Source organism: Chlorocebus sabaeus, chromosome 12 (assembly GCF_047675955.1).
Source record: "Chlorocebus sabaeus isolate Y175 chromosome 12, mChlSab1.0.hap1, whole genome shotgun sequence".
Taxonomy (NCBI): domain Eukaryota; kingdom Metazoa; phylum Chordata; class Mammalia; order Primates; family Cercopithecidae; genus Chlorocebus; species Chlorocebus sabaeus.
In genome coordinates this window covers 14,031,405-14,057,999 of record NC_132915.1, presented here as the reverse complement: position 1 = coordinate 14,057,999, position 26,595 = coordinate 14,031,405, and the positions used below count along the sequence as shown (strand labels likewise).

Below are 26,595 nucleotides of genomic sequence, written 5' to 3'. Positions count from 1 at the left end.
GTTACAGAGGATGCAGAGCAACTGGAAACCACACACTGTGGGTACAAGTAAAAATCAGTACATTTTAGAATAACATTTTGCAAGAGAAGTTGACCATATGCTTACCGCATGACCCAACAATTCCGCTATTTAACAAATTACATGTCCACAACAAATACATCAACAAATACAATCAAGAACATTCGAACCAGCATTACTTATATTAGCCAAAAACTGAAAGCAATCCAAATGTCCCTCAACTGTAGAATAAACTATAGTGCAGTCATGTACTAGATTACCCCCAATGACAACAAATGAACTACTGCCACATATCATCATGGATACCTCAACACAGAGCAAAAAAGCCAATCATAAATGAAGATAAATTGTATGATTTCATTTATATGAAGTTTTTTGTTTTTTTAAGGGTTGGGAACAAAATCCATGGTGTCCAAAGTGAGAATAGTGGTAACCTTAAGTTTGAAAGTGACTTCTTGGGAATTTGTATCATGTTCTACTTTCTTGACCTTTAGGCTAAAACACAAACCTGTACATTTATGATATATGTATTCTTCTATGCTGTACTTTAATAAAAATAGTTTTAAAAGTTGACTGTTAACTTTTAAGCTGCAGCAGGGGCTGGGTGTGGCGGTTCATACCTGTAACCTCAGCACTTTGGGAGGCCAACATGGGAGGATTGCTTGAGCCCGGGAGTTGGAGGCTGCAGTGAGCTATGATTGTGCCACTGCACTCCAGCTTGGGCAACAGAACCAGATCCTGTCTCAAAAAAAAAAAAAAAGAACAGAAACATCAGGAAGTCGAAACACAGGTAGCCTGTACTCCCGAGTATTTCAATTTCAAATTATTCCCTTCCCCAAAGCTAAAATATGCCTTACTGAGGGCGGGTGCAGTGGCTCATGACTGTAATCCCAACACTTTGGGAGGCCAAGGTGGGTGGATCATCTGAGGTCAGGAATTTGAGATCAGCCTAGCCAACATGGTGAAACCCCATCTCTACTGAAAATACAAAACTTAGCCTGGCATCATGGCACACACCTGTAATCCCAGTTACTCGGGAGGCTGAGGCTTGAAAATCACTTGAACCCAGGAGGAGACGTTGCAGTGAGCCAAAAATCGCGCCACTGCCCTCCAGTCTGGGTGACAGAGCGGGACTTGTCTCAAAAAAAAAAAAATATATATATATATATATATATAAAATACATACATATATGTCTCATCTTGGGCAGGTCCACTGAAAGGAAATGGAATGAAGAGAACTTAGTTTTAGGTAGCAGATCAGACTGGATATAAGACATGAAAATGACAACAGAGATGATCACCGAAGGATAAAAGATCATCCATTAACATAATACATAGCAGAGACAATTAAAACCTGATATCCAAAACAGCTATAATCTCAAAATCTAGTAGAACAGCTCAGTTGAACCCCTGGTAACATTTAAAGACAGGAGTCTCCTAACCATGAGTTGTCAGCATCAGTACCTGAAAGATAATCAGGGCTTTCTGGACAGACTAAGGGCTTCTCTACAGTGTCCTAGATGCAGAAGAGTAGGACACTACAGTAAACATTCAAAAATTACTTCCATTAATCATTATTATACAGCTATGCTGTACCTGGCATCACATACACATTTTCACATTCATTCCTTACAACAAAACCTCAAGAAACCCAACCAAAGTCCTGACAGACATGTGAGAAATCATGTTCACTCACAAATTTACAGAGCTGTTGACAATTAATGTCATAGATACTGGGATCCTCCAGCCTCATGGGACTCTCGGTTCCGGAGGGACATCTTAATTCTGAAGTACGAATTTATGGCACTTTATGCTGAAAGTTGGAAAACACGTTAAAAATGGTGATAGCATACAGTACAGTTCTAGGGAACTACAGAGAACTGCATATGACTACCATTTATAACTAAGTTCTTATTTTAACTTTCAAACAACCAAGGTCACCTAATTTAGATATTAGAACCGCTTCCAAGTAGAAGACTACTGTTAAATTGATTTGTTCTGAGTAAAAATGATACAAAACTTGGAATGAGCAAGCAAAAACCAAGAGATAAACAACTGTGTAAGTTCAGCTATCTGCCATTCTATTTGAAACCAAGATAAATGAATCTTAAGCTTAATTGTACCATGCCAGATACGGTACACTTCTCCAAATAAACCATATTTTAGGGTTTATTAATTTAACAAAATTAAATCAAGTTAAATAATGTAGTACTTTTATCTAAATGGAATTTGTCCTACAGCTAAAAATTCTGCATATACTTCAAATATCTTTAAACTTCTATTCTGCTTCCTACAGAATAGAGAAATAGCTTTCAGATTACACTGTTTTCAAAATTTCTAGAAATTTTCTCTAACATTTGAACTTAACTTCCTTGTCTGTTTAATCTACACTTTTATCACACAACAACAAAAATCAGAAGCTAAACAGTACTGATATAGAAAAACTTAATTAGCCATCTTAGAAAATCTCAAAGCTGTTTAGACAGAGGTAGCTCACTGACACTATTCCTCTGCAGAAAAATAAAACTTATTACAATTATAAAAAATATTTTCTGCCGGGCGCAGTGGCTCACATCTGTAATCCCAGCACTTTGGAAGGCCACAGCGGATCACCTGAGGTCGGCAGTTTGAGACCAGCCTGACCAACATGGAGAAACCCCATCTCTACTAAAAATACAAAATTAGCCAGGCATGGTGGCACACGCCTATAATCCCAGCTGCTTGGGAGGCTGGGGCAAGAGAATCGCTTGAACCCGGGAGATGGAGGTTGTTGTGAGCTGAGATCATGCCATTGCACTCCAGCCTGGGGCAACAAGAGCGAAACTCCGTCTCAAAAATAATAATAATAATAATAATTTTCATCTAGGGAATAGCCAGAACCATAAAGGAAGAATTTTGTAATTTCCATTAAAAAGATTACCTACATCAAATTATTCCTGTCCTTAAGCCTATGTGGTCACTATTAACTCAAAATTAAAGATACATGATAGAATGGGCTTGAAAGTATCCATATTTCCTACAGGATGTACATCCAACTCTGGTCTTGCACTGATAACCTACGATAACTACAGGCCAGAGAGCTGAAAGCTGAGAATCAATAAACTTTTTCTCAAAAACCGTAAGAATCAAAATTCTAATGCACCTTGAATAAGCAATTTAATGATTTCAAAATGAACCCAGCACGGACAACACAACTTTCAGTAACCCCTCATTTTTTTCAACATCATCCAAAAGCCAGGTGTCGCACATGAGTGGATTCTCCAGCTAACTGAAGGTTACCCCTGTGTAAGCACCAAAATTGTTTTCCATTCTCCTGAATGTAATTTTAACTTTTGATAATGCTGAGTTACTGGTGTGAATATCAACTGCTGTTCTGCAATATAGTGATAACTGTTCCAGACTCTCAAGGCATCCTGTATCTGCCTTTTTCTTTTTTTTTTAAACAGACTGTCAAGTTCCTGTCTTGAAAGCATACCTTCTTTCTCCCCTAAATTTTCTATTTTTAATCTGAGGAAGAAAAGCAGCAAATAATTAAGAGTTAGAAAACCGTATCAAATAGAATGTGCAAAGAATGTGAAATGCTGTCCTGAAATGAAAATGTCTAAGATACAGTGTATCAACTTTATTGTGCCAATCTCAGCTGTTGAGGGTCGACTTTGCTTACTCCTCGTTCTCCACTGTTTTTGAGAAGAAAATGAAACACACATATGGAGGGAAGAGAAGAGAATCAAATTAGGAAAGAATATTTTTGAAACACGGAGGCCTGAATTCAAATCTTGGTTTTGCTACATACTAGTTCTGTGACCTGGAGGATGTAACCTGTCTCTGAGCCTTGGTTTCTTCATTAGGAACAGAGATATCTATTCTGCAGGGCTGATGGGAGAATTATGAGACATGGAAATTGCCTGGGCACAATTCATTCACTAAGATATTCAAATATTGCTAATCTAATTATGCAAGGATAAGCTCTAAACTGTAAACACTTTGAAAATGGAGTTAATCTGACTTTAAAAGCAACACTGTCACCCTTTACAAACATTCCAAAATCCAAACATCCAAACTTGCTTTTAAACAACCATTATCTCACCCTATTTAAACATCCTGGGGGGTGGGAATCAACCTATCCAAAAATAAAATTTACTTCAGCTCTGAAGATCAAACATACACGAATTTCCCGCAGAGTCACATACCTAACAGCATTTAGCAAGGGTTCTCTAAATAGTTATCTGAATGCTGTATTCAAATCTTTGCTATTTCAGTATCTTAAGGCAGAGATCCTTCAAGAGTCTATTTTTGAATTAGCTCCTTACTCAATATTGCTAATAACATTTGAAAAAATGTTCATAGATCATCCATATACATGGTTCTGTCAGTTATCATTCTCCAAGAGTCTGATGTTTAACCTTAAAGTTAGTAGTATTATTTAAAACACTGCATAACCCTTTATACAAGGATGCCAAGTATGAGAAACAACCACACTGAATATGTAACATATATGAGAAAGGGGCACTCTCTCATAAAACTGTACACAGCCACAAATGTTAGTGTATTATTTAGAAAATTTATTGTTTAGAATCTCTCTGATTTAAATCTGGTAAGAATTACAAACTAAATATATCACTATTCACATGCTAGGATAGATATACTTCCTTCTATTGCAAAAACTTGAAACTCAATTCGCTGCTGAACAAAAGGCTGTGGGGAAAGAAACTAATGTAAGTAAATCATATAAACTCTGAGTCAGGTACTTTATGCATATGATGTCACAAAATCCTCCAAACAATCTACTGAAGCAGGTATCACATGATACGTTAAAAACGTAGCCAGTGAGGCTGAGATGATTAAAGCTTCTTACCCATCATCAGATTTCTCCAATTCTAAGGTTCATGCTTTCCTTTCGCAAAATATTCGTAAGCAAACCAAAACAAATCACAAAAATAATAAATAACAGTCTAATGAGCTAGTTCTACATGGAAAGACTACCAAGGTAATACAAGTAAAAAGAGTAAGATAAAGAAAATTGTGGGTGGTTGACCCCATTTGCTTAATAAAAGTCAAAAACTATATATGAACATATAAACACCTTTCTGGACAGAATCACCAAAAAAAAAAAAAAAAGTTAACTTTACCTTTTATGCTGAATGTCCCCCCACCTTTTTTTTTTTTTGAGACTAAATCTCACTCTGTCACCCAGGCCGGAGTGCAGTGGCATGATCTTGACTCACTGCAACCTCCACCTCCTGGGTTCAAGTGATTCTCCTGCCTCAGCCTCTCAAGCAGCTGAGTGTGCGCCCCACCACACTGGCTAATTTTTTTATTTTTTTAGTAGAGATGGGGTTTCACTATATTGGCCAGGCTGGTCTTGAACTCCTGACCTTGTGATCTGCCCATCTCGGCCTCCCAAAGTGCTGGGCTTACAGGTGTGAGCCATCACGCTCAGTCCCCTTTTTTATACTTTTCAACATCATTTGAATTTCTTAATTTTAAAATAAAAATATGCATAAGGTATTTTTTAAATGTAAAAGTCATATCCTTTAAGAAAACTGGAGAGAGCTTTAAAGAGTAAAAACAAAAAAAATTACCCCCAAGTTTTAGACATCTGTATAGCAGTTGCTTAACCAGTAAACCAAGCAGACTGTTGTCACATCTACAGGACATCAAACTAACTCATAGTTGTATAATTATACCTAGAAAAATCAGAGTTCAGGTCTAGCAACAATATTTTGCAAATACACACATATATTTTCATGCCTATAATAAATGGAATCTGTTAAGTATGCTAATCCAATAGTCTCTGTAAAGAGCGGCAGATTTAAGTATCAACTTCAGTCTCTAAAAAAAGCTCCTAATCTCAATTTAATGGTATTTGTATAGTTTAACTTCACTTTTTATTATTATTATTATTTTTGAGTCGGAGTCTCACTTTGTTGCCAGGATACGGTGCAGTCGCATAATCTTGGCTCACTGCAACCTCTGCCTCCCAGGCTCAAGCAATACTTCTGCCTCAGCCTCACGAGTAGCTGGGACTACAGGTGCGCACCACCACGCCCGCTAATTTTTGTATTCTTAGTAGAGACGGGGTTTCACCATGTTGGCCAGGATGGTCTCGAACTCTTGACCTCGTGATCCACCTGCCATCATGATTGTATATACTTATGAAGCATAATATGACATTTTGATTTATGTAAACAATGTGGAGAGATTAAATCAAGCTAGTGTATCACCTCTCTTATCTTTTTTGTAGTAGCAGTTGTTGGTACAGGAAAATAACTGTAATAATGCCATCAGATATTTAAGATGACTAAGAATAAACACATTTTTCCAAAATTACATTCTTAAAATATTCCTAAGACCAGCATGTCTGGGCAACACAGCGAAATCTTGTCTCTATAAAAACAAACAAAAAAATAAAAAACTAAAAAAAAGTACAAAAAATAGCTGGGCGTGGTGGTGCATGTCTGCAGTCCTAGCTTCTCCAGAAGCTGAAGTGGGAGGATCGCTTGAGCCCAGGAGATCAAGGTGGCAGTGAGCTGTGATGGCACTACTGCATTTCAGGTTGGGTGATAGAACAAGACTCTGTCTAAAAAAGGGAAAAAAAAATCCCAACTAGGTACAAAATATCGCAAATAAATATTTAAAACACTATTTGGTCATTCAATAAATACTTGTCTACTCAGTATGTGCCCAGGCCACAATTCTAGGCAACCTGGGATTAGAAAGTAAGCACAACAGTCCCTGCCCCTGAAGTTCTTACAGTATTGCGGAGCGGCGGGGGCGTAAAGGAGACAATCCATATAATCACAAAATGGTATCAGAGATTATAATCAATGATCGGATATAGACTGGTGCATCCAATTACCCTCTGATGAACTAACATTTAAATAAACTTTTTTAAAAAAGATAAGAGTATTGCTATGTTGCCCAGGCTGGCGTGGAACTCTTGGGCTCAAGTAATTCTCCCACCTCAGCCTCCCAAATAGCTAGGACTACAGACTTGAACCACCACACCTAGCTCTTCAACCCATTTTTAAAGACGGAAAAGCCAGTCAAAGGAAAGTCAAGGCAGTTTGGGGCACTGGATCGGTGAGGCCTCCCAAGTTTGTCACTGGGTTTGAATCTAGAGTCTACTACCTAATATATGTATGAATTTGATCACATTAATAATATGAGTCTCAGTATCTTTTTTTTTTTAAGATACAGTTAGGCCGGGCAGGGGGGCTCACACCTGTAATCCCAGCACTTTCGGAGGCAAAGGCGGGCGAATCATGAGGTCAGGAGTTCGAGACCAGTCTGGCCAACATAGTGAAATCCCATCTCCACTAAAAATACAAAAAATTAGCCGGGTGTAGTGGTGTGCACCTGCAATCCCAGCTACTCAGCAGGCTGAGGCAAGAGAGTCGTGTGAACCCAGGAGGCGGAGGTTGCAGCGAGCTGAGATTGCGCCATTGCACTCCAGCCGAGGCGACAGTACAAGACACTGCCTCAAAAAAAAAAAAAAATTTAAAAAAAGGCAGTTTCCCTCTGTCACCCAGGCTGGACTGCAGTGGCGAGATCTCGGCTCATGCCTCGCAAATTCAAGCAATTCTCCCACCTGTTTCCCGAGTAGCTGGGACTACAAGCGTGCACCACCACACCCAGCTATTTTTTTTTTTTTTTTTTGAGACGAAGTCTCACTCTTGTGCCGCAGGCTGGAGTGTGATGGCGTGATCTCGGCTGACTGCAACCTCTGCCTCCCAGGTTCAAGCGATTCTCCCACCTCAGCCCCCTGAGTACCCGGGATTACAGGCATGCGCCACCATGCCGGGCTAATGTTGTATTTTTAGTAGAGACGGGGTTTCTCCATGTTGGTCAGTCTGGTCTCAAATTCCTGACCTCACATGATCCGCCTGCCTCGGCCTCCCAAAGTGCTGTGATTAGCAGCACGAGCCACCATGCCCGGCCAGCATCTTCATTTTTTTAAAAAAAGATAACAGTGTTTTCAGCATAAAGCTGTGTGACATTTTAAGAAAATATAATGCATCATGCTTTACAAATCAAGCCTGCAATAAATATTGGCCATTATGTCATTGTCAGTAGCAGCATTTGCAAAGGCCCCAAAAGGGGGAGAAAGAGCTAGTGATATTTGAGGGTAGCGGAAGAGACAATACAAACTGGCTGAAATGCAATGAAAACAGGAGAAAAGGTAGGTGGAAGCACATCCTGAAAGCTTTATTAGCTATGCTAATTCAGTAGTCGCTAGCTACATATGGCTATTAAGCACTTGAAATGTGGCTACTTCAAACTGAGATATACTCTAAGTGTAAATTACAAAATATATTTCAAAGACTTAGTATTTTAAAATGCAAGATATTTTACAGTCTTTATATCAATTACACCTTAAAATATTTTAGATATGCTGGGTTAAATAAAGCATATTAAAATTACAATAGCCAAAAGGTGGAAGCAACCCAAGTGACCAGCAACAGATCAATGGATTTTGAAAATGTGGTACACACATACAATGGAATATTATTCAGTCTTACAAAGTAAATTCTGGCTGGGTGTGTGATGGCTCACACCTGTATAATCCTAGCACTTTGGGAGACCAAGGCAGGCAGACTCCTTGAGCTGAGGAGTTCAAAACCAACCAGGGCAAAGTGGTAAAACCCCGTCTCTACAAATAAATACAAAGTAGCCTAGCATGGTGACATGAGCTTGTAGTCCCAGCTACTTGGAGGGCTAAGGCAGGAGGATCACTTGAACTTCAGGAGGTGGAGGTTGCAGCAAGCCATGATTGTGCCACTGCACTCCAGCCTGGGTGACAAAGTGAGACCCTGTCTCAAAAAAAAGAAAAGTAAATCCTGACACATGCTACAACATAAATGAACCGTGTGGACATCATACTAAGGGCAATAAGTTAATCACAAAAGGCCAAACACTGTCTTACTCCACTTACATGAAATACCTAGAGTGGTCAAATTCAGAGACAGAAAGAAGAATGGTGGTTGCTAGAGGTGGGGGAATGGGGGAAATGGGGGTTACTGTTTATGTGGTACAGGGTTTCAGTTTTGTAAGATGATGAGTTCTGGAAAGGGCTGGTGGTAACGACTGTGAATGTACTTAATGTCACTGAACCGAACACTTAAAAATGGTTAACGTGATAAATTTTATGTGTGAGTCACCACTATTGAAAAATTAACTTCAGTCTTTCCTTTTTATTAAAGTGGCTAACAGGAAAATTACATACGTGGCTCATACTGTTTTTTATTTTTAAGACACCAAGTCTCACTCTGTCACCACAGCTGGAATGCAGCGGTGCAATCATAGCTCACTGTAACCTCCAAACTCCTGGGCTCAACCCTGCTGAACTAGCTGCTACTACAGGTGTGTGCCACCACACCTAGATAAATTTTTATTTTTTTGTAGACAGGCTGGTCTTGAACTCCAGGAGCAGGGGGCTGCAGTGAGCCATGATCACTGAGCCACGGTGCTCAAGCAATCCTGCCACCTTAGCCCCGCAAAGTGTTGGGACTACAAGCGTGAACCACTGAGCCCAGCTCACATTGTATTTCTATAAAAAATAAGTCACGGTAAAAATTTCCAATGAGAAATGTTTTGATGAACAAGATCTAGTAACAGGAAGCCCTAACACCAGCGTAAGCAAACTTTCTGTTACGGGCTAGACAGTAAATCTTTCTGGCTCTAGCAGTCACACAGTCTATTCTGAAAGGAGCCATAGATAACACACTAGCAAATAGGCACAGCGGATTTGGACTACCAGTTTGCTGGCCCCTGCCCTAAGGTACCCATTATAAGCAATGGCTCTTAAATTTCATAAATTTTGTGAGCCAGTTTAATAACAGTATCTTGAAATCTGCCACAGTGACAATATTTACATCATGAAAATCCAGCAAACACTACAAATCAGTGTTTTTCCTGAAGAACGGGTTGATAAACCAGCATTTTCCAGCGAACCACTCACTATGTAACGAATTAACTTCTCTCCTATACATCTAAAATTATATTCATCATGAACCACCTTTGAGAGAAATGGATAGCTATTCAAATCACTTTCTGTGCTCTGTGGTTCAGATGAGAATCTCCAGTTAAGAAAGGTGGTTCTAGAAGAATAATGTTCCAGGCAGAGAAGCAAGAGTGAACATCATGAAGCAGTCAAGAGTTGTGCTTGGAGAGTGGTGACCTAGGGGGGAAGAGTTTAAGAGGAAGCTTCCACAAGAGGGCTGGAAGCTACGAGATTATGTACATACTACACTCAGTAAAGGTTCAACAATAAGTAATTACTGAATATGTATTATTGTACATAATGGACTAGATTCATATGTAAACAATTTATTGAGCCCTAGGCTCTGGTAATACAATGGTGAACAATCACAGCCCCTCTCTAAAGAGAAGGAATCACATAAATACACAATTTTAAGTTGTGATGAATTCTTATTAAAAACAGGCTGCTGTGAGAAATCCAACAGGGGATCCCAATCTAGTCCGGACAATCAGAAATAGATGCTACCTGGAGAAACTGACCTTTGCATTAAGATTTAAAGATGGAAGAGGAATGAGCAAAGAGTATTCTTGCATTCTAGGTAACAAGAACAAACTGTACAAAAGTCCTCAGGCAGGAAAAAAGTATTAACAGGTCAAGGAACTAGAAGGTCAATGCAGTCAGCCAAGCAAGCAAAGAAAGAAGGCATCTGCAGAAAATGGAGAGGGCACGGAACCGTGTTACATAGCGCCTCTCTACACCATTATATATTCTAAGACCAATAGGGAGCCATTAGCTTTACACAGAGAGTGGCATGCTCTGATTAACATTTTTCAGAGATCACTCTTGGAATGGCTGGCAGGAGAGTTATAGAAAAGTGAGGCAACTTACCAGTAGGCTACTGCAGTTTCTAGGCAAGAGGTAATGGCAACTTAGTGGAGCCACTACCCAATATTTTAAGGACGTACTTAATCTATTGAATACTCCACCACAGAAATTTTTGCTCTCAGGACACCATTTTACAACTTCAGAAATCCAAAGAGTTTTGTTTATTTATAGTTGTTGGTATTTATAATATTAGAAATTAAAACGGAATAATCTTTAAAAATAAATTCATTTAAAAATAATACACTATATATTAATATACATAACATCCTTATGAAAAATAGCTATATTTTCTCAGTGATAAGAGTGGCATTATTTTAAATTTTTGGAAATCACTTTAGTCTTATAACAGAAGACAGCTAGATTTACATATCTGTTGTCATATCCCACACCTTAAAGACTCTAGCCAAGTGCACTGCCCAGTTTTGAGAAAATTAGACTGAAAAATAAAAACAACGTCTCAGAATTACTATGAAAATCATTTCATCTCATGGTCCCCTTAACAGGATATAGGGACCCCCCAAACCACACTGAGAACTACTGCTCAAATAATAAAAGGCAAATTTGTCTAGCAGGCTTTCCAGTTTTCCTCAGAATGCCTCCAGCAAAAATAATAATGAAAATAAAAAGCAAAGTAATCACAGTAAGATACCATTTCACAGCCAGTAAGATGGCTATAATCACAAAGACAGTAACAAGTGTTATTGAGAATGTGGTAATTGGAATCCTCATGCATTGCTAGTGGAAATGTAAAATGGTACAGATACCTTGGAAAATAATTTGGCAGCTCCTCATAAAGTTCAACATACAGCTTTAACCCAGCAATTTCCTCTCCTATATCTACACCCAAGAAAAATGAAAACATATGTCCTCACAAAAACTAGTGTTCAGCAGCATTAGTCATAATAGCCAGAAAGCAGAAACAACCCAGTGTCCACCACGTGAGAGAAAAATAAAATGTGGAATGCTGTTGGCAACACAATGGAATGTTATTCGGCAATAAAAAGGAAGGAAGTACCGGCACATGCTTCAAACAGGGATGAACCTTGAAAACATTATGCTAAGTGAAAGCCAATCACAAAAGACCACATGATTCCACTTACAACAAATGTCCAGAACAAGCAAATCTATAGACAAAAAATAGATCAGTAGTTGCCTAAGGCTGGGGGGCCCAGGGAGAAACGAAGGGCAACTGCTAAAGGGTACAGGGTTTCTTTTGAGGGTGATAAAAACGTTCTAAAATTGACTACACGACCCTGTGAATGTATTACATCAATTACAGACTTTAAAATGGTGAACTGTATGGTAGGCAAATTATACTTCAATTATGCTGTTTCTTAAAAAAAGCTAAGCAATCTCTGTTAATCAGAATCATTAAATAACGAGTTTTTCAGCTGTTCAGTATTAGAATAAAGCATATAAGAAAACAATGATCTTAAACTTTTTTCTCAGATATCTTACTATACTGATTCAATCCAACCTTCTGGATAAGATGTTGTCCAGCAGAAATATATATGAGCCACAAGTAATTTTAAACTTTTAAGAAGTCATACTGAAAAAAAGTTTTTAATAAAAGGTCAAATTAAGTTTGATATTTTACTTAACTCAAATCTGCAAAATACTATTTCAACACACAATATATCAAAACCATTAAGATATTTAAGTTATTTTGTTCATACCAAATTTTCAAAATCTGGTGTAAATTTTACACTTAACAACACATCTCACTTCAGTCCAACCACATTTTAAGTACTTAATAACCACATGTGGGTGATGGTATCAAAGTGGACAGTATAGTTCTAAATCCACACTACACAGTATAACATTAAATGTTGTGTGTGATGATGACCCTAAGGCAATTTCCCTTAACAAAGAAAGGCTCAATTTGACTCAGTACGTTTAAATTACGTCTAAGTATATTAATATTTTCCCAGAAGTCTGCACTGACAGAAGGCACTTTCTAAAACCAGAGTATATACTGCCTGGACATTTCAAGCAAATGTATTTCAAAATTTTTACACATAACCTAATAGTCTATGAAATCCCAAAATAAGCTAACTAGAAGTTATATGGAAACTCCCCTCCATTATCTGCACTAATGTCTCACATATGTAACTGTCCATTCTTCTAGATGTTATCTTGCTCGTGGATGCTTGGAAATCCTCAAAGCTCTTTTCAATAGCTGATGATGAATAATTAACAAAAAAAAAAAATCTCATACACAGGGCCTTTGTGCCACTACACATTGATGCTTTTGTATCTATTTACTTACATACAGGTTGAGCATCCCCAATCCAAAAATATGAAATCTGAAATGCTCCAAAATCTGAAATTTTTTAACACTATGACATCACATGTGGAAAAATACCATATGTAACACCTTTGCTTTCTGATGGTTCAATGTATAGTTTGGTTCACTCACAAATTTATTTAAAATATCATATAAAATTACCTTCAGACTCCGTGCATAAAATGCACAAGAAATATAACTGAATTTCATGTTTATATTTAGGTGCCATCCCCAAGATATCTCATTATGTATATACAAATATTCCAAAATCCAAAAAAAAAAAAAGAAAATCCAAAATCCCAAACACTTCTGGTCCCAAGCGTTTCCCATAAGGGATATTCAACCTGTATTATGAAAATCTCTAATAATGACAGCACCTTGGAATACACACAGCACAGTTTATATTCTCACTACCTATTCTAGCAACCTGTAAGTAAAAACTTATGTTACTCAATTGATTCTGAGTGCTCCATGAATAATAAATTTCACTCTAAATTGGAAAATAGCTTCAGCTTTATTAGTAACTTTGAATAGGTAACATTACTAAATACCAAATGTATATAGCACTGTAAAAAATTAAGGCATCCTGTTTCTGCCTGTTGGTACTCACGACCAGAAACCAATGGAAAAATAGGAAAATAAATTACCATCTTACAACTTATTTCACAATTTACCCAAGAAGTTTAACATAATTTCATCTAATCAATTATTAAAGCATGTTCACATAAACATCATTTGGTATAATGTGTTAAGGAATCTACATTACATAGAAATACTTATTGAAAGAAATTTTAACTTACAGAAAATGGAATTTGCCTGATACAGAGCATAAGCCTTCAATATTATCCTCTGGAGGTCTGTCTTCAGCTTACCCTCTGACCCTCCAAAATTAGGTACAAATTTTAAAGACTACATATTTCCCAATTTCTAACTGGACATTTTCAGTGGAATTTTAATGTCATTAAGTATTTTTTAATGACAAACTTTCATTTGTAGCAAATCGTTTCAATCAAACCCTTTAAAATTTTTAAATTATAAAATGGCATATCTTTCGCGCTTCAAGTAGATTTTACAAATAGGTCATTTGAAAACTGCTTTTCTTTTTCTTCCACATTTTCCTGTATCTGTTTCCCTTGCATATACAAGCCCAACTTGTCTTCAGGTTCTCTGGTGTGGTGGTAAGCGTCAATTTTTATCACATTTTCTGCTTCGACATAAAACAATGATCAAGAATTTAAAAATTAACTGCCATCAGAAAAGGCTACTTCGGAAAGACTTTAATTTTATCTATTAACAATTTGTTTTGGGCTGGGTGCCCCGTGGTTCATGCCTGTAATCCTAGCACTTTGGGAGGCCGAGGCAGGTGGATCACGAGGTCAGGAGTTCCAGACCAGCCTGGCCAACAAGGTGAAACCCCGTCTCCACTAAAAACACAAAAATTAGCCGGGTGTGGTGTGGCACGCGCCTGTAGTCTCAGCCACTAGGGAAGCTGAGGCGGGAGAATCCTTGAACCCGGGAAGCGGAGGCTGCAGTGAGCTGACACCACGCCATTGCACTCCAGCCTGGGGGGTGACAGAGTGAGACTCCACCTCAAAAAAAAAAAAGAAAAAAAAAAAAACACACACACACACACAATTTGGTTACAGCAGAGTAAAATAAAAGCGTTCACAGAATTTATAATTTTAATTTTACCATCACAAAAAGCAAAAACATCCTCACAGCTATAACATCATATATTAACTGAAAGGAATTTTTCCATTTATAAAATATTGACTATTTCTAATCTTCTGCAGTAAAATGCTGAAAGCACCCAGGATGGTGGAGGCATGAATCAGGAATCCTAGAAACCAGACCTGAACTTTAAAACTTAATATGGCTACACCCCCACTAAAATAGCTAAAATTAAAGAGACTGACAAGATCAAAATGTTAGCATGGATATGAAGCAACAGGAACTCCCAAATATCTTCGTTGGTGGGATGGTAAAATGACACAAGCTTTTTTTTTTGTATATGTGCTGCTGAAGCCAGCACTACACAAGCTTTTTTTTTTTTTTTTTTTTTTTGAGATGGAGTTTCGCTCTTGTTGCCCAGGTTGGATGGCAATGGCGCAATCTCGGCTCACTGTAACCTCCCTTTCCCAGGTTCAAGCAATGACTCTCCTGCCTCAGCCTCCCGAGTAGCTGGGATTACAGGTGCCTGCGGCCACGCCCAGTTAGTTTTTGTATTTTTAGTAGAGACCGGGTTTCACCACGTTGGCCAGGCTGGTCTCGAAGCTCAGGCGATCCACCCGCCTCAGCCTCCCAAAGTGCTAGGATTATAAGTGTGAGCCACCGCGCCGGGCCCACAAGCATTTTTAAAAACATAATTTCTCACAAAACTAAAACATACAATTGCCCTATGACCTACTCAAACCAAGTCTTAAGTATATAACCATGAAAGAAAAAAGAGTCCACAAAAACACTTGTATAAGACTGTTCACAGTAACTAACTGGAAACAGCTCAGGTGACTTTCAACAGTGAATAGATTATGGTATATACATACAGTGGAAAACTACACACCAATAAAAAGAAAGGAACTACTGATACACGCAACAAAGACGAAACTCAAAAACATTATGCTGAGTGGGAAAAAAAAGGCTTACCCAGAAAAATACAAACAGTACTATAAACTATATGGGATCCCATTTAAGGTTAAATTCTAAAACAGGCAACTCTGTAACTTACGGCATTTAAAAAAAAAAAAAAAAAAAAAAAAAAAGAGTGGGTGGTTGATGGAAAAGCCGAGTGACTGAAATGACTTGGGAAAAGGTAAGAAAGAACTCTCTAGTCAATTACAATGTTCTATATCTTGATAAGAGCTTGGGCTACACAGGTGTAAGCATTTGTGAAAACTCATGGAATGGCATGCATTTCACTGCATGTCAAAATTACGTCAAAAAACGTAAAAAACGAAGCTGAACTTAGGCAAATATCAGTTCACAATGCTGAAGTGACATGTACTGGTGTCATCTACTGACACGTGCAACTTACTCTGAATTGCTCCCCAACAATAAAATGGACTTGATAATCGATTATAATACTGTAAAATGCTAATTGTAGATGATGGACATATGTGTGTCCACTGCCCAGTTCTTTCAACTTTCTGTATGCTTGAAAATACAAAAATGGTAAGGAACATTTTTACAGGCACTAGGAGACAAAAAAAAAAAAAAAAAAAGAGTGATAAATTCCGTTGGTGGTAAAAGTTTCTCTCATTCGATGTTACACACCGCACTGCCTCACAAAACACACTACCTTTGGAACTCGCTAAACCAATATCCCAATCCCCTACAGTACCTGGGGAAACTGATAGGTACATTTCAGGAATTGTTGATTGTCTCCTGTCACAAACTGTTCACGTTGTGTGCGATCTTCAGAGATTAATAGGAAAATAGGACGTATTCAACAATACACTAAAATTATTTGTTAAATTCCACCAAGGATCTTCAATAACTGCAAGATTTGTATTCCTGAACCAAGTTTAAGTAATATTCTCCATTAACTCCAATTTTCTTTTCTTTTATTTGGTTGCAACAGCTAATACCAACATCGCTATCGCCTCTCTAAAATCAAACAAAAACCTACCCAATGATTGGCATCTAAGAGATGATAAACATACTAAAAGGGAAAGAGCAAGTCATCAATGAAAGAAAGTCATTCACTTTTCTCCTTAAACCTAGTACTATTACTATTACTTAAGATGGAGCTAAAATCGGTTTCTACGTCATAATTTTTTTTTTAAAAGGTTGCAAGGTGGGAAAGATGTCAGGAGTTAAAATGCAGAACTAAATGTACACGTGCACCTCACCCCAAAACCTATCTTAACAAGCAGGCACGTAAAACAACGAGGATCCCACCCACCCCCTTTTTTAATTCATGAAACAAAACCGCAGCCTGAGCTAAAGCGAACCCTCGCCCCCGCCCAGCCTCCACCCCGCCCGGAGCCTAGCGGTGGGTCCCTTTCCTTTGTGAGGAATTGGAGGGGAGGCGACGGAGGGCGGGGAACTGGGGGAGGAGGCTGAGGGTCGGCGGATGCCAGGGAAAGAAGGCTCCGAGAAAAGCGGCATCGGCCCGTCCCACAAACAGGCCGCGCCGCCACGCCACAAACCACTGCGGTGTCCCAAAGCGCAAACCCACTAACTTGGGTGTGATCTAATTTGGGACGACGCCCGGGAGAATGGCCGAGGGCACCTGGGAGGACGACCCCTCTCCCAGGTCCTTCCCAAAAGGTCTCTTGGGGCGGCGGGCGGAGGTCCTGCCGCCACCCCCATCCCGGCCCGAGCACCAGGCGACCTCACCTGCTGGACGGAGCTATTCTCGGGCACGGCGAATTCCTCCTTTTCCTTCGGTGTCTTCACGGTGACTTTCATGATTTTGGGCTCCGCGGAGGCAGCGGCCGCGGGGACGCCAGCACCTTCGGCTCCGGCAGCGCTATCCTGGGAGCCCGGAGGACCGCCGCTTTCACCACTCTCGGCCATGGCTGCAGCGGCGGCGGCGGTGACTCAGGCAAGCAGGAGGGAGCAGGCGAGCAAGGAGGAGCCAGCAGACACCAGAGCCGACAGGCCTGGACAGCGAAGAATGCAGAGCACGCCGCCTCAGTAGCAACGGGCGCAGGGCCACCCTAGCGGGTGTGGGGCCTCGGAGCTCGGTGCAGGCTCTGGCGCAGGCCCGGGTCAGGCGCTCGGCAGTCGCCGTGTGTTCAGGCGCCGCTCGCTCACATCGACATCCGCAGCAGCCACCGTTTCCTCCTCCCTGCCCCTTCCCCCACGTCCCTTCGCCGGCGCCGCGCGGAGCACGCCGGGTAACGCGCCTGGCGGCGTCGCCGAGTCATCCCTGGCTGGCGCCGCTTTGAGCTCAGCCTACGTGCCTTTTCCTTTCCCGCTCCATTGCCCAAAGTGTAGGCGAAGCCAGTGTGAAGGACTAAAAGCAAAATGGGGCGGGGGAGCTCAGTTCATGGTTTTTTTCCGTTCCCTTCACCAAAAACTAAATTGCAGTTTCCAGTTAAGCGCTGTAACGGCGCACCGAGATGACGTCAAGGTTAGCGAAATTACTAGAAAGGGACCAGTGGGCCCTGCGACCGCGGATGCGCCTGCGCGCTCGCGGTCCAGGTAATCTCCCCACCTTACTTCATTCCCGGCTGGGCAATACTCAGCCCTCCGCGCTGTCACAGTCGCCTTGCTCTGCCTTGCCTCTCTGCCTACTCTGCGTTCCCCGCTGGGAGGAGGGTCTGGTGATAAAATAGCGGCGAGGTATTTTGTTATTTTAATATGCTTAGCGTTTGATATTTGGAGGGCTGGTATTGCCCTATGCGGGGGAGTTGGGGTAAGTTAATGGCGGAAAGGTCCTCAGCACAACAAACAGAAAATGGAGTAAACGCCTGTGACTGCCCTGCGCAATCCCGCGGAGTCATTGCTTCATGGCCAGAGCTTATTTACCGCCCTCGGGTTAGCCCTGTTTGGTCAGACGATCAATCAGGCGACCTGTATTGACAGTGGCCTCTGCTGCTGCGATGACAGCTGTGCGCGAGCGCCCCCAGATTCTCTGTGAACTCGATTTCCTACAGTGTGTAGGGCGGAACAGGGTGCCCGAGGAGTGTCCACCCAACTGGGACAATGTAATATAGCTGAGATGTTCACTTTCTATTCTATCAAGTTACTGCTCAATGTCAGGCTTTAAGTGGCATTAAGGATAGTTCCAAAATTATTTTCAGTGTAATACAGATAGAAATAAATTATCTCTGAGAATCCGAATTTGAAATTACATCATTTGGTTTTAAAGATGACTTGCAAGGAATGTACAAACCAGCACATTAACTATATTAATCAGTGTTGCACAATTTAAATCCTGACAGCCCATGGTGACCCAAATCCGCAAAGATACATTTTGCATTTCTGCTCCTAAGCCGTCCAACCCTGTTCTCAGAATAAATACTGTTACATAAACACGACTTTTTAGCAGAGCTATATGGAATCTGGGTCTAAGAGAATTCTGAGGGTATCGATTTCAGGATAGACATCATTTGATATCACCTAAATTTCTGGCAGCGTGGCTCAATACCAAGGCCTTCTGCTTAATGAAGGATGACTACTTGGTTATGTCTAGGTGTGAGGTAATCACTGCTTCTCAAGATAGAAAGTGCCACAACTGGACAATCAATCATTTGGAATTTCTTCCATATGTCTAAATAAAATTTCTCCTCAACTTCATTAGCTCCTCATTACCTGTTTTTCCCTGTCATGCTGTGTCTTACCTGCACGCTTTGCCTAAGCTGCCTTCCTCTACCTAGAATGACTTTCTCCTTGCCTTCACCTGTCTAACTTCTATGCATCCTATATCACATGCTCCAGGAAGACTTGACGGTTTTTCTCTTGATTCTCCAGCAAATACCGCGCGCGTGTGTGTGTCTCCATGCATTTATGGACTTTGCAATTACCTTTGTCTACATTGTCTAGAAATGTTTGATGTGTGTGACATTATAAGGAATAAGATTTACCTGTAAGAAGATACTGTATAGTTATCCATTGTTAGGGCACTTTTTTGATATAATCCTGACCTGTAAGAGACATTGGAGGTGGTGGGGACCATGGTGTAAATCAGAGATTAGTCAACTTTCTGGGAGAGCTAGATAGTAAATATTAGGCTGGTGCAAAAAAAAAAAAAAAAAAATTGGAAAAACCGCAATTATTTATGCACCAACGTAATATTTTAGGCTTTGTGGGCCACAGGATCTCAGTCTAAAACACTAAGCTATGTCCTTGTATCACAGAGTAACCGTTGACAATACATACATGAATAATCACAGCGTGTTTACTAAAAACTCTACTTGCAAGATAAAAACAGACATGAGATCTGATTTGGCCCACAGAAGATAGTTTGCCAACCCCAGGTCTAGATGTTTATTTGTGGCATTTTCTTCTGAATGGTTTTTGTTTGTTAAATGGTCTGGATAAAATTTTAAGAGTATATTTTATCACAATTAATGCCCTAATACTGTATAATACTGTACTGAGCATACAAGAATAATAAGACTCAGTTTCTGCCGTCAAAAAACTTGAAGTGATAGTTGGATGGTAGGGGTAAGGGATGGGAGGGAAATTGGCAGTGATGTGCTGGTAAATGACTAATAACCAGTCCTCCTGAAAATAAACTTTGATTTATTACGTTTGCCAATTTCCTTGATGTAAATCTTGCAAATGGTTACCAACTTGAGATCACCTTCCTCACAAAACATGTGAAATTTTACCAGTAAGCCCTCACAAGCCAGTATGAGCCAGCTGCAACTGAAGAAGTCCCATTTTGAGAAAATCCATTATTCAGAGTTCAAGTATATTGATAGAAGGTTATTATTCACATGATGGAATAATTCTTTTTTGACAAAATGATTCAGTCAATCAATAAGAATTCACTGAGTATCCTCTAACAAACGTTAATCCTCTAATCTTGTGTCCAGGAACATACTTTTAATACGAGGTACTACATATGTCATGTAAGTGCTAGAAATAACATGCCTTCATCATGTTACTACCCTACTCAAAAATCTATCATAAGTTTCCCACTGCCTAGAAAATAAAACCAAAGCTTTTTCTTTTTTTTTTTTTTTTTTTGAGACAGTTTCGCTTTGTCGCCCAGGCTGGATTGCAATGGCATGGTCTTGGCTCACTGCAACCTCCACCTCCTGGGTTCAAGCGATTCTCCTGCCTCAGTCTCCTGAGTAGCTGGGATTACAGGCGTGCGCTACCAAGCCCAGCTAATTTTTGTATTTTTAGCAGAAACAGAATTTGACCATGTTGGCCAGGCTGCTCTCAAACTCCTGACCTCAGATGATCCACCCACCTCAGCCTCCCAAAGTGCTGGGATTACAGGTGTGAGCCACTGCGCCCAGCCCAAAGCTTCTTAACTAGACCTTCCACAGCTAACTCCTAGTGTTGACTCCTGTTGCTCTCAATGTATACACTCCATTCCAGTCAAATACCTTTATTACCATCTCTAGAAACACTTGTACATTATACTTTTCTTTCTTCTGATCATTCCTTCAAGTCATTACACCCACCTCCTTGTACCCATTATTGCAATCTGCTTTCTGAAACTCCTTGAATACCCAAGCCTACAGAATCAGACCTTCCGTCATAATTACCTGCACATTTCACTTGACCATTCATCATTTGTAGCACAGCTTCTATCATCTAAAACTTTCTCCCGCTACCAGTCTAATTTACACCCTCATTAGCTCTGGCCTAGATTATAGCAATAACCTCCTACAGATTCCTCTGCCTCAATCTAAAGTCTCTATCCTCAACTCTTATTTTCCAGTGATGCCATATGTTATCCTAGAACGAAGCTTTGATTATGACACCTGCTTGAAAACTTCCAGTCACTGTCACCAAAGTGTTAAGAGTACTGTCTGAACTTTGTGGCATGGTGTCCATGGTCTACTGTAACCCAAAGACCTTGCTCTTTACTCATGTCGTATCCTCAACCAAAGTGGTCAGCTAAGCTCTCCAAGCATGTCTTGCACTTTCCAGCTTCAACTGCAAGTAGAAATTCTTCCCCCATACTTTGACCCCATCATTTTACCCATCCTGCAAGACTCAAATGTGACATTCCCTAATAACCCTTTTTTGATCCAAAATAGTCTTTAAATCCTCTATACTCCCATATAGCTTTATTACTTTCTTGATGTCACTTACCAAATTCTGTCTTGTATCACATGTCTGTGTATATCTCCTTTATTAGATAAAGGCCTTGAAAACAGGGATCAAGTTTTAATCATTATTTATACCAGAGGTCCCCAACCCCTGGACCATGGACCAGTACCAGTCTGTGGCCTGTTACGAACTGGGCTACACAGCAGGAGGTGGTGAGTGACAGGCAAGCAAGCATTACCACCTGAGCTCCACCTCCTGTCAGATCAGCAGCAGCAGCGGCATTAGATTCTCATAGGAGCGCGATCCCTATTGTGAACTGGGCATGTGAGGTAGGTTGTGTGCTCCTTAAGGGAATCTAATGCCTGATGATCTGAGATGGAAGAGTTTCATTCCAAACCATCTCCCCCTGACCCCCAGTCCATGGAAAAATTGTCTTCCACAAAACTGGTCCCTGGTGCTAAAAAGGTTGGGGGACTGCTGGTCAGTACAAAAGTAATCGTGGTTTTTGCATTGCTGGAATTTGTTGTTTGATATTGAAATACATTCTTAAATAAATGTGGTTATGTTATACATCATTTTAATGTGCATTTCTTTTTTTTTTTTTTTTTGCTAATGACATTGCTGTTTGTTTTATATTTATTTTAAGACTGTGGAAATGATGTTAGACAGAAAGCAAATTCGAGCAATTTTCTTATTCGAGTTCAAAAGGGGTTGTAAAGCCGCGGAGACATCTCGCAGCAACAACAACGCATCTGGCCCAGGAACTGCTAACGAACACACAGTAGTGCAGTGGTGGTTCAAGAAGTTTCGCAAAGGAGAGGAGAGCCTTGAACATAAGTAGCATAGTGGCTGGCCATCAGAAGTTGACAATGACCAATTGAGAGCAATCATTGAAGCTGATCCTCTTATAACTACACAAGAAGTTGCCGAAGAACTCAGCATTGACCATTCTACAGTCGTTCGGCATATGAAGCAAATTGGAAAGGTGAAAAAGCTTGGTAAGTGGGTGCCTCGTGAACTAAGCAAAAATCAAAAAAATCGTGGTTGTGAAGAGTCATCTTCTCTTATTCTACATAACAACAATGAACCATTTCTCAATTGGATTGTGATGTGCCACTAAAAGTGGATTTTATACGACAGCCAGTGACAGCCAGCTCAGTGGTTGGACCAGGAAGCTCCAAAGCATTTCCCAAAGCCAGACTTGCACCAGAAAAAGGTCATGGGCACTGTTTGGTGGTCTGCTGCTGTTCTGATCCACTACAGCTTTCTGAATCCTGGTGAAACCCTTACATCTGAGAAGTATGCTCAGCAAATCAATGAGATGCACCAAAGACTGCAATGCTTGCAGCTGGCATTGGTCAACAGAAAGAGCCCAATTCAGCAGGACAGTGCCCGACCACACACTGCACAACCAGCACTTGGGAAGTTGAATGAATTGGGCTACAAAGTTTTGCCTCCTCATCCATATTCACCTGACCTCTCTCCGAACGACTACCACCTTCTTCAAGCATCTTGACAACTTTTTGCAGGAAAAACGCTTCCACAATCAGCAGGATGCAGAACATGCTTTCCAAGAGTTGGTTGAATCCTGAAGCATGGATTTTTATGCTACAGGAATAAACAAACTTATTTCTCATTGGCAAAAATGTATTGGTTGTAATGGTTCCTATTTTGATTAGTAAGATGCGTTTGAGCCTAGTTACAATGATCTAAAATTCACAGTCCAAAACCACAATTACTCTTGCACCAAGCTAATACCACACAGTGCCCAGTGTAATTTCTTGGCATGAGAGCATTTATCGTTGAACTGAATTGTTGAACCATCATGTTTTCCACCAGAGAGGAAACTCCTTTAGAGCAGTAGATCATATGTTATACTCCTTTGTCTCTCCTGAAGTTTATAGTGTAGTGACATAGATGATTAATTCAAAGGAAGATAGATGTATAGATACATGCCTTAGAACTTACTTGCTTTACAATAGAAGTTCAGAGAAAGGAAACATTGGGGCAGGGGAATGTGGACAAGTCAGAGGCTTTTGAGGGAAATGATTTTGAGCCAGCCCTTAAGGAATGGATATGATTTTAAGCATGTTGAGAGGGACAATGTCTTGAGAAAGAGTTCATAATGGAAAATAGAACCTCTCCTAGAACACCAGTCTCAAAGTGGGTCCATAGCCTAGGAACAATTGGAACATTTCATGAATATCTCTAGGGCTACTTAGAAATCAAAGGAAATAAAGTGTTCCAGTTGTTTCTGAGTCTTCGGGCTGGAGAAGAGGTGGTGGTAAAGATGGGTGTTTATTAATTTGCCAACTAAAACTTTAGACCCTGGGTAGAAGGTGCAAGTATTAGGTTGGTGCAGAAGTAACTGCAGTTTTTGCCATATTTTAATGACAAAACTGCAGTTACTTTTGCACCAACCTAATACATGTACAGCCACTACAAACTTTGGATAAAAGGTGCTAAGTAGGATCCCACAGTTTTCTTGGTGCTGTACCAAGCACTGCATAACACACAGAAGCAAAGGGGGCACTGGCAGCAGCAAAAGGTAAAGAGAGCCTCTTTGAAGAACACAGCTGGGGCTCTATTCATTTTTTCGCTTTTTATTTTGAAGTAATTATAGGAAGTTGCAAAAATAGAACAGAGTTCTGTGTACCCTTGCTTCCCCCAGTGGTAGCATTTGATATTGTTGCATAATATCAAAATTAGGAAATTGACATGTTGACTACAGACCTTACTGGTTTTTATCATATTTTTTACCTGCATTTATTTGCATGTGTGTGTGTATGCATGTAGCTCTATGCAAAATTCCATACATAAATTTGTGTTACCATCACTGCAGTCAAGATAGAGAATTATTCTATCACCAGTCTCACTATTTTTAATCTTTCCTGTATTACAGGGTTTTTCAACCTTGATACTATTGACATTTAGGGTCAGATAATTTTATGTTGTGGGGGGCTTTTCCGTGCATTGTAGGATGTTTAGCAGAATCCCTACTCACTAGATGTCAGTAGCAGTCCCACCCTACCCCCATCATGACAATGAAAATGTCTCTAGACTGTGCCAGATGTCACATGGGAGGCAAAATTGCCCCTGGTTGAGAACCAATGCTGTACAGAGAGCTGGTGAAATCATCCTTACCATCTGCATCTTTCCTCTTATTTCCCCTTACAAAGTGGAGTAGCAAATGTTACCAAGTATCAAAAGAATGATATTTCACTAGGAAGTCTTTTTAATTCTGAGTCTATTAGAATACCCATGATAAACTTCATTGCGAATTTTTCCCAGTAGATGGTAAGTGTTGCCAGGATTCCATTATAAACTTAATCTCAGTTACTGCAATCTCACCTACTCATCCCTTATCAAGAGTCTGGAATTTACTCAGGTATTATGAAAATGCCTGAAAATATTTGAAGACTATTCTCCTTTGACCTCTCTTACAAACAGGTTACTGCTAATAACCTAAGACACAGTCCCTAAGGCAAGCATTGAATATTTTGCAGAAGTGTTAAGACTGGTTCTCCTGGAAACATATGAATAGAAGGATATATATTTTGGTAAGTAGACTCAGGCTTGGTCTTATTTTGTGTAAAACTCTAAGCCTGGTGATTTCAGTGGACAAATGTATTCAAAACAAACATATTTGAAATGTGTTTCTTGACCTTAGGAGGTTACCTTATGTGGAGAGTCTGCCATCATGTATAAACTAAGCAAATGAGCCATGGGGAAATTTTAGGTGATTACTGAGGACAGGAAAAAGTGGTTCGAAATTTTCAAAATCTGCAGTAAGAAGTATGATGCCAATCATCCAAGAATTCCAGAGGATACTAATGCTTCTGGGGGGAAAAATATAATGCTTCTGGAAGCTGAGAGGTGTTTAAAAAAGAAAGTATTGTCTTCCCATCATTCATTGCACTTGAATAATTCTTACAGCCTTTTTCCCATTTGAGAATGGTCAATGAGTTGAAAGGTCAAGGCAGAACCTGTGGCTTATCCAAGTTGTTCTATAATCTGTCAAATAACTGTGAAGGATCTGAGTCCCTACTTACAAGCTATCAGTTTCATGAATACTAGCAGAAAACACAAGACTCCTACATGAGAAACAAAGGTCTTTGTTACTCACAGCCATTATCAGTGGCCACTGTGTCAGCATTTTCTTGCATCAGTTACCCAAGCCCTAATTTCCACAGGGTGATACAAAGAGAGCTAGGTGACACCTGTACACACAGTGGTTTGCATTATAGGAGAGGAAATCCAAACATGGGAAACCCAAATCTTTTATAATAGGCAGTAAGCATGACTTCCATTTGCTCTGTAGGAAGATACTTTATCTTCTAAGACTGTTCACTATAGAAATACCCTTGAAAAAATAATCCAGGCCAGGTTTGGTGGCTCATGCCTATAATCCCAGCACTTTGGGAGGCTGAAGCGGGCAGATTGCTTGAGCTCAGGAGACCAAGACCAGCCTGGGCAATGTGGCAAAACCCCATCTCTATATAAAATGCAAAAGTTAGCTGGGTGTGGTGGCACACACCTGTTCTCCCAGCTACTCAGGAGGCTGAGATAGGAGGATTGTTTGCACCCAGAGGTTGAGGCTGCAGTGAGCTGAGATTGTGCCACTGCACTCCAGCCTGGGCCATAGAGCAAGACCCTATCTCAAAAAAAAAAAAAAAAAAAAGAAAAGACAAGACAAGACAATTGTCCAGAAGAAAGACAATGTATTAGTTTGCTATTG

At 40.1% G+C, this 26,595-nt stretch overlaps 2 protein-coding genes across 3 annotated transcripts in view; one reads left to right on the top strand and one right to left on the bottom strand.

The window, feature by feature from the left end:
• The window catches only part of UBQLN1 (ubiquilin 1), a 48,885-nt gene extending 30,891 nt beyond the window's left edge, over positions 1 to 17,994 (bottom strand). Inside the window, exon 1 of one of the 2 annotated variants that reach the window (XM_007969599.3) lies at positions 17,511 to 17,994. In XM_007969599.3, the coding sequence (XP_007967790.1) occupies positions 17,511 to 17,690 (180 nt within the window). In that variant the 5' untranslated portion in view covers positions 17,691 to 17,994. The remainder of the gene's footprint in view (positions 1 to 17,510) is intronic. The other variant, XM_007969598.3, reaches the window with a different exon arrangement.
• Positions 17,689 to 23,505, top strand: LOC119624384 (uncharacterized). Its single transcript, XM_073022219.1, has 3 exons — positions 17,689 to 17,718; positions 17,815 to 18,320; positions 22,504 to 23,505. The coding sequence occupies exons 1-3, from the start codon at positions 17,689 to 17,691 to the stop codon at positions 22,514 to 22,516; spliced, it is 549 nt and encodes a 182-aa protein (XP_072878320.1). The 3' UTR covers positions 22,517 to 23,505.
• Positions 23,506 to 26,595: the final 3,090 nt, after the last annotated feature.